Below are 9,097 nucleotides of genomic sequence, written 5' to 3'. Positions count from 1 at the left end.
TCTAAACAAAACCAAATGGCAAAAATCCACAACACAGTATTAAAAATAGGCTCTTCAATGATAGAAATAGTTCAGTTCAATGCAAGTTGTAAATGCAACACTTTTCCAACAAAGTACCTTAGATGCGTCATGCAAAATAAACAAAAGGGTCGCAGGGAAGGCAATGCGTCAGTTCCTTCCTTCGGCGTGAGGCGGTGCACCTGTTCCTTACTGCAGCGCAGGGGAGGCGATGCATCTGTTCCTTACCGGAGAGGAGGGGATGCATCAGTTTCTTACTGCGTTCCGGTTATGATGTGACAAGATGGCGCCGCTATGCGACATACCAGTGCAATAAAATGACGGCTTGATACGATGCCACGATTCGGTCCGATGCGTGAACTTTTGCGGTCGCACGGTAGGCACTGCAACGATGTTTTCAGTGATGCATTGGATCTCGGTGCGGATGTGACACGCTTCTTCATAGTTGCGTCGCACTTCCAGCTCCCAGCGACAAACAGTCTCTAGAAGTCCTAAACAGCAGCAGGCACGTCTCTGCAGGTTAGAATTCCCAGCAAGGAAATTCAGGGGAGCTGGTGGTGAAGTCTTTGTGTCTCTGAGACTTCAGACAGGAGGCAAGCACAATTTCAAGCCCTTGGAGATCTTCCTCAAGATGACAAAGCAAACAGCAAGGTCCTTTTCTCCTTTCCTTGGCAGCAGGCAACAACAGCAGGCCAACCCCCAAACAGCAAACAGCACAGGGGCAGTAATCCTTCTTCAGGTTCTCAGGTTCTTTTCCAAGGCAAAGGTTCCTCTTGATTTCCCAGAAGTGACCTAAAATTCTGGGCTCTGGGTCTCACTTTTTATACACACAAATCATTTGTTCTCTGAAGGCAGAGAGTGTCTGTACCCAGCAAAAACCAGTTCTGTCCTCTCTGGTGCAGCTTCCTGGCAGGAGGTGGAGACAGCATTGTTGAAAGCAGACCTGACCCAGGCAGGTAAAAGGATATCTCCTCCCCCCTACTCTAAATTCAGCCCAGGTCCATTCGGCCCAGCCCTGACTCATCAGACTGCCGGAGCCGCTGCCCTCCTCCAGCCCCTGTCACTCACAAGCCAGAAATGCAAAACACAAACCTAGCAGGGGCACACTTGATGATTAGGCAAGAAAATACCTACTTTCTAAAAGTGGTATTTTTAAACACGGAACGTTAAACTCACTCACACTAAAAGAGGCACTTTAACATTCTGAGTTCAGGCATACTAAATTTTATTTTCCTATCTTGTTTCCTGGATCAGTTATGTTTATAAGATGGTATAATCAAACTGCCTATTCTGGCCTATGGGAACAGATAGCCTTGCAATAGTGAAAAACGATATTGGCAGTATTTCAGTATCAGGACATGCCACACACATCAGGGCATGTCCTACCTTTCACATACAATGCACCCTGCCCACGGGTACCTTGGGCCTACCTTAGGGGTTACTGATGTGTAGAAAAGGGAAGGTTTAGGTACTGGCAAGTGTGTGCACTTGCCAAGTCGACATGGCAGTCCCAGACTGAACACAGGCTCTGCAATAGCAGGCCTGAGCCACATTTTCCAAGCTGGTTCTGTGGGGGGCACAATCAGTGCTGCAAGTGGAAGTGGAGTGGAAAAACGATGGATTTGGGCCCAGATCTTTGGACTGGGGTGAATGTGTGACATTGATCCACATTCTGTCCATCATTGTTGTGGTTGCAGTTACCGCTCTAAGTGTACTGGGGATGCTCAGACGTGAGTCCCAGGCACTCCACACCACTGGAATCAAGCTAGCCGGGCTGAAGAGAGGTGTTACCTCGAAACCGGGCCGGTCCTCGGATGCTTGTTTCTGTTCTGGGAAGGACATGGCTTTTGTAGTTCGGACTGGACTGTTCCCATGGGACACAGGGTCAGCGCTGATTTGCATATCGCCATTGTCTAACCCAGGGTGGTGTGGAGTGGAAAAACGATGGATTTGGGCCCAGATCTTTGGACTGGGGTGAATGTGTGACATTGATCCACATTCTGTCCATCATTGTTGTGTTTGCAGCCCACCAGCAGCATTTGATTTACAGGTCCTGGGCACACAAGGGACTGACAAGTAAATCAAATAACCAATCATGGAATCACTAATCCATACAACAATTTACAAAAGAGAGCATATGCACTGTAGCACTGATCAGCAGTGAAAAAGTGCCCAAAGTTATAAAACCACGGACAACAGGTCAGATAAAATACAGCAGGAAGGCATAAAGTTCTGGGATGACCTTGAAAAAAGGGCCAAGTGCAACAGACGACTACTGATATATTGTCTGATCCATTGTCAGTGTAAAGGTTAAACCTGGGCGGAACACTAAGCTACACTCGTGGAGAGTGCGTAGTTTGCACAACTATGCGCTACGCGAATTGCACATAGCACAGTGTAAAAACGCGAAGCGTAGCGGGCATTTTTTGCTCACTCGCGGTCCTCAGGGTTAAGTTGGCGACCGCGAGCAAGCAAAATCACCATCCTGGCGAGACTTTTTCCACGTTCACAATCAGCAACATCAAGTTGCCGATCGCGAGCGTGGCAAATAAACCTCCCGGAGAGATTCTCAACGCGGGGAGGTCAGGTTTCTCATTGCGAGTGGTCGCATATGCTCACGACCGCTCGCAGAGAGAAACTACCAGCCAACGTTGAGAAAGCTGCCGCTCGAGTACAAATCTACTCGAGTGGCAGAAAACGACCATTTGCACTGTGCAAGATGCCGTTTGCAATGAATGCACAGTGACGACAAGCATCCGACACTGTGCAATCATCCTACCGCACTACACAGTTCGCGTAGCTATGCATAGCTTGCATAGTGCAAAGTGCACTTTGCGTAACTACCTGTAGCTTTACAATGCGAACTACGCCCAGGGTTATGCAAAGTGCCGTTTGCAATGATTGCACGGTGCGGACAAGCATCCGGCACTGTGCAATCAGTGCGAATAGCATTTTCCTTACTGCACTACGCAGTTCACATAGCTACGCGTAGCGTGCGTAGTGCAAAGTGCACTTCGCGTTGCTACGTGTAGCACTACAACGCGAACTGCGCCCAGGGTTAGTATTGGTAGCACAGGGTTTGCCTCAAATGTGTGATCTCTCCCACTGGAAATCTTAACTTTGCAAATGTGTGATCTCTCCCACTGGAAATCTTAACATTGCCCAACGGGGTGGTTTCAGAGTTCCTGTGAGTAGTTGTTGCAGTTTAAGAGCCTGTCTGGTTTATGAAATTCAGGAAGGATTTTGAAGAGTTGTTTTGGGAGACATCTTAAATCCAAGGGGCCTCATTTATGAGGCTATGCTTCACTTTTACGCCGCTGGTGCGTCACTTTTTGTGATGCATCAGTGGCGTAAAAACTGCACCTTGTTACGCCATATTTACAAAGTGTCGCATCTAGGTAGATGCGTCACTTCGTAAACCCGTGCGCCACATTATACCTGCGCGATGTATAATGTATGCAAGGGGGCGTATTGACGCAAGAAAGGGTCGTAGAAGTGACGCAGTGAAATCTATGTGATTTCGCTGCTCCACTTCTAGGACACAAATGAGTCAATTTCTTATGCCTGCCTCACAGCAGGCGTAAGACTGACGTATGCCCTTTCACATGGGGCTTGACCCATGTGAAAGAATACATTGCTGGAGTTGCGTCACTTTTGTGACACACTCCAGCAATGCGTCACTTTTGCGCCATACAGATATGTCAGAAATACTGACACATCTGTAACTCCTTGCGCAATGATGCGTCATACTGTAAATATGACGTGTCATTGGTGTTGCAAGGAGGGTGCAGTGAAAAGTGAGGCATCTCTGTTTTCACGCAGCGATGCGTCACTTTTCATAAATGAGGCCCAAGATGCTTTAGAGCTACTTTATAGATTATGTACTGTTGTTGGAGCTTTTTGACACATCATGGTTAAACACTTTTCCTCCACTGTCTTCCAATGCTTCTACTTTCAGTGAATAAGAAAATCTCTAAGGAGAGAGTAACGGAGGTTCTACCTCAAGTATGTCCTCCCAAAAGGTGCTTCTTCCACCAGCCCACGAAAAGATTTGCATAACTGTGGGCCCATGGCGGTCCCCTGTGTTTGTAAATATAGCTGCCCAGACAATAAAAAAATAATAATGTTAAGGCAGAAGGAGACAAATGGAAGTAACATGATATTGTGTTCTTGATATTTCAATGATCTCTTTTTTAGAAAGAACTCAAATGCCAGTAATCCATCTTGATGTGCTATGCAGGTGTACAAACTATGCAGGAGAACAAACAAGTGTAATGAGGATAACATTGTTCTTCGATTGTATATTTTGTATCATCCAAATGAAATCTATAGTATCTTGAATATATGAGCTTAGGTCCTTGACCAGCGGCAATAGAAACAAATCCACATAGATGGATGCTTTTTCAAGTAGGCTTGCCTTGGATGAATACGATGACACTATGGTAGAATTGTTGTACAAGTGGAAGTGAGCAAGCCCCTTCAGGGCGGGATTTGAAACTCTAACAGCAGGTCCCTGAGAAAGATAATCTCTTGGAAAAAGGAATGTAAAGAGTATATACTGTAAATATTATTAATTTATAAGCTCATACAGATAATTGAGATGTTTTCTATAAGGTCGACAGATCAGGACCACAGTACCTCATTTGAATTCATTGTGAGAACAAAATATGTTAAAATGGCAGACACCAATGTTTTTTCTTGCAAGTGGAAGATGTAATGCAGTCCGTTTTCAGTTTCTTATTCACGAGAGCCGCCCAATAAAATCACAGTATGATAAAAAGGTCGACTTGTAATCACGTTCACTGACATTGAAAAAGGCCAGGAGGCCGAAACGCGTTTGTCCGTTTTTCGGTTGCTATAATTGAATGAATTTGATGAAATAAAGAATTATTGATTATCCTGCCCGTGTGTGCGTGGCATCCCTGGGTTGAGGATTGAGATGTGTATGCAAGTCCGTCCTCACAAGCCGCGGCCCGCTGCGTTGAGAGCGGCGACTTTGGTGGAAAGAGAAAACTGAGATATATATAGATATATGAGATATATATAGGTATATATATATATGGGTTTCACTTACCTGATATATACTTACCATTTCATTGTAAAGGCATGAGTGGTAAAGGTATTTATGTGGTAAAGGTCTCTGTGGTAAAGGCAATGAGTGGTAACTGCATCAAATGGTAAATGATGCATTGAAAAAGGCATGTTTGGTAAAGGCCATTGTTCCGTCGTACATCCCCTAATGGCTGGCTGATAACAAAACCCTTTGGGTCCCTGCACTTAACGTTTTTTCTTACAAAAGTCAAGCACATTTGTGAGTTATTGATATGCCTAGATACATTTTATCCTAGTCTGTTAATAAAGAAATAGCATTATACAATTTTTATTTTTTATTTTTAACAGTATTACACGGTGTGTTACAGAAATTAATGGAAAATTTCAAAAAATTGTCGTTTTGTTGGATGTGTTACACATAAAGTTAAAAATAATTTACCACCTATTTTCAACAAACTGTCATCTGAGGTAAATTTAAAATAGGTTTAGAAATGCACGCAACAGTCTTCTCTTTCTTTCCCTTATTAAAAAAATATGTGTCTAAAAAGGGTAATCAGAATAGTTGTGACACAAAAGTAAACATAATTTTACCAAGAAGGTACGCAGTATAACAGATGATGATGATGCTTGTCAAATATGGCATGATAATATCTCTCAAAATATGCTTTTGGACGTATGCAAAAAAGAAAATGACTCGCAAAAATGCAAACACAGATGGTTGTAAAAATCCTAGGAAAATAGTTAAACGTCTAAGGTTTGTCATAAGAGAGTATGAAGGTTTATGAGTTGAATAGGTTCAAAATCTTTTTTCTCCAGATTATGACTAGGACCATAACATTTTGGCACCTTTAGGTTTTGCAATTAGTTATTCAAGATTTTTAAAGTAAAATGTTAAAAGATACACCTCATTGATAATTGCCATGAAGCTTTAGGATTGTTTTAATTACCATTCCTTTAACTGATTTTCAGTTTTGTGTGACATAATTAATGTTCACCTCATGAAATAGCCAATAACATAAAATAAGTATAATGAAATAAATACCTGCCATTCGGGTCAACTCAATTTTTCAGGAGCATGTTGCATTCACCAGCATATACAAAGTAATAAACATTAATCAATTGAATTGCTATCAAACTCATAAAACCTTCCCTCCAACACTTGAGCACAGTACCTTGCAAGGCCAGGTCACATTCAGCAACATGACAGATAAGCCCTGTTTTAAATCAGCGTTAGGTAGGGAAAAGAACACAACAATATAAACAGCCGCAATGGTGAGAATTTTGCATCTCACCAACAGATATATAGGGATTTTGCGGTGATGCGCATATTGTCCCTTCTTAACTTAGTGGTCAGAATGAAAGTAGCCAGCTCATTCCTTTGTATCATGTTTTCGGCACAAAAGTAGCTCATCATTAGTTAAAATAAAAATGAGATGAAGTGGACTCAATGTAGTGGTTCGGTTTTTAAATCAAATAATAAGCGCATTACCTTGATGGCAGAGGGCCTGATTCACAAAGATAACTTACACATTTATACGTTTACACCTTTGAGGGGTTTACTACTTTTTAGTATTTACAAACTTCACTTTTGTAGTAACTTGCACTTTTCTAGTAACTTACACTCTCGTTGTTTGTCCACATGGTTCACCACTGGTACTGCAACAGGTACTGCAACACCCTCCCATAGAAAATAATTCAGTTATGGACTTACCATAAAAGTGAAAGCTACTACAAAAGTTCAGTTTGAGAATACTAAAAAGTAGTAAACATACTCAAAACTGCGAATTACTACAAATGTGCAGTTTGTGAATAGCACTTTGTAGTACATTTTGCAGTACTGATGTAGTACTACAAAATGTACTATGAAATGCAGTTTGTGAATAAGGTCCCTTAGTGTCCCATTTCTAGTTTAAAGGGAACCGAAAACCTCAAAGTTCTGGTGGAAAATCTAAATACGGAGTGAAATCCACTGGCAAAATATTATCCACCATGGAGGTAAGACTGTGGAGGAAATTCCGCTGGTGGATTTGACACCATGGTAAGAGTTTAATCCAGAATTGGGAGGGCTTTCAGTTCCCTCCAAACTCAAATGAGACCCATGGCATTTACTGCTTCACAATCCTGTATGATGGTAGCCATTAATGTTGAATGCTTCTTAATAAAACCAAATGCTTGAAACTTCAAGCTTTATTCCATCAATAACCTTCATGGTGTAAACAAAATCTGCATATATATCTCCTTAAACCCAATTTCATTATTGATTTAATTAGATACGTTGCTTCGTAATTACCACATAAAGTATAATGTAATGTAACTGCATAGGAAAATAGGGAAATAGTTTAGCTGTATAGATTTTCTGGATAGAACATACATCTACATATGTCATGAAAAAAATGGATACAAATTCTGCATTCCTATTTCAGAGATATAGAAAACGATATATTTAATGCGTACATCCTATGTTTCGGCATTTAAATGATTCCCACTTGTAGATAAGGCATTGTGTTGCTGACACTCTTTCCAGACCAAAGTGAAACTCACATTTTAATAAATGGGTAATCGTTTCTTCTGTAGACGTATGTACAGAACTCACTAAATCATGATGTGATTAGATTTTGACAAGCCAGTTATTGTTGGCAGATGCATCGTTGTTGTTAGAAACAGGTGACAACCGTGGGGTGAACTATTCAAACAGGGGTTGCCCCACCATTCAATCACTGCAATTCGCTATTCCTTCTACAGTGTTATGGTGTTATTAAAACAATTATAATAATAACATTTATATTTACAAAAATCTGGCAATTTTATGTGAACTCCTTAAAGCCATTTCCCTTCAACATTTAAAGAGTTTAACATTAAGTCTTTTTTCAAGTTATAAAATAAAATTCCAATTTGAATTTTCTAATGTACAAAAGAGAGATGAGCAGTTTGAGCACATAATCAGTATGTTATAGCAAAAAATCATGCCACTCTTGTCACTTGACAAAGTCTGTGTCTTTCAAATCCATAAACCAGAATTATTCCAGAATTATTTGGCAAATAATTTTTTTCTTCAAAAATGGCACAAAAGACTTGTCTGCATAGCATCACAGCAGCAAGATATCAGAGAAAGAAAAAACAAATCTTCATTTGCTTCCAGTCAGAGTTCAGGTCTTTTTTCCAAATGAGGAATAACAGATTATTTTCCAGTTTATCAATGGGTTTCGATGTCCATTTTCTCCCACAGCTCAATTTCTACCCAGAAAGCAGCATTTTGTGGTCAGGATGCACTGTCTCTCATGGCCCATTGGGCAAAACCTTCAAAGAATGTAAATAATGCGATCACAGCCTCTATTTCATCTAGGTTAACAACTGTGTCCAATGAAGTATTGATTCTCGAGAGCTTCTGTCTCCAGTATAAAAAATGTGATATGCAACATACATTAAAAATAGTATGTCCATACGTTTTCCAAATGTACCAATAAAAAGTGGTTGGGTTTGGTGTAGCATTATCATGAAACCCTTCGCCCAGCATTAAAGTGTAGACATGTGTTGTCACGTCCACAGCACAGTGGTACATGGGCTACATATGGATTTTTTGTGTTTGAAAGAAAAATGGTGACACGTGTAGGACTCAATAATGAAAACTTGTGAATTGCGAAGTTCATAAGCTGAGAAACAGAATGAAATTGACGACTCATATACCACTGTTGTGTCTGTCAACTCAATTTTCGAGAACTAGAGTGCTTTGAAAATGAAAACGGGAGCCTCTTTGTGCCCCCCTAGCTTGCATTTCATTGACAAATGTATTCAATGTATTCATTGAGCCCATCCAGCAGACATCCTCTGTCAGTAAATGTTGATGGATCAACTGAAATTCAGGCATGAGAAGAACCATAGACCTGCCACGTTGTACGCTGTCCAACTAGTCTTGAAGAGCACCGTGGCCCCATAAAATGCTAATTCTTAGGTCTGTTGATCTGGGCGTAGAGAGATTCTATTTCCTAAAGAAAACATAAGAACAATCAACAACAGATTAAGGCAGCAC

The 9,097-nt window shown here is 41.1% G+C and overlaps 1 protein-coding gene across 7 annotated transcripts in view; it reads right to left on the bottom strand.

Annotated features, from left to right (window-relative positions):
• Positions 1–5,392: 5,392 nt before the first annotated feature.
• The window catches only part of DAB1 (DAB adaptor protein 1), a 964,054-nt gene continuing 960,349 nt past the window's right edge, over positions 5,393–9,097 (bottom strand). For all 7 annotated transcript variants that reach the window (XM_078670000.1, XM_078670038.1, XM_078670055.1 and 4 more), the window contains one exon: positions 5,393–9,053. Coding sequence is in view for 4 of the 7 variants with exons in the window: in XM_078670038.1 (XP_078526164.1) it covers positions 9,009–9,053 (45 nt within the window). In the remaining 3 variants the exon portion in view is untranslated. The remainder of the gene's footprint in view (positions 9,054–9,097) is intronic.

This window comes from Lissotriton helveticus, chromosome 1_2 (genome assembly GCF_964261635.1).
Source record: "Lissotriton helveticus chromosome 1_2, aLisHel1.1, whole genome shotgun sequence".
In the NCBI taxonomy this organism is placed as follows: Eukaryota; Metazoa; Chordata; class Amphibia; order Caudata; family Salamandridae; genus Lissotriton; species Lissotriton helveticus.
Note: the sequence above shows the minus strand (reverse complement) of the source record. Positions and strands in the feature narration are given on the sequence as shown.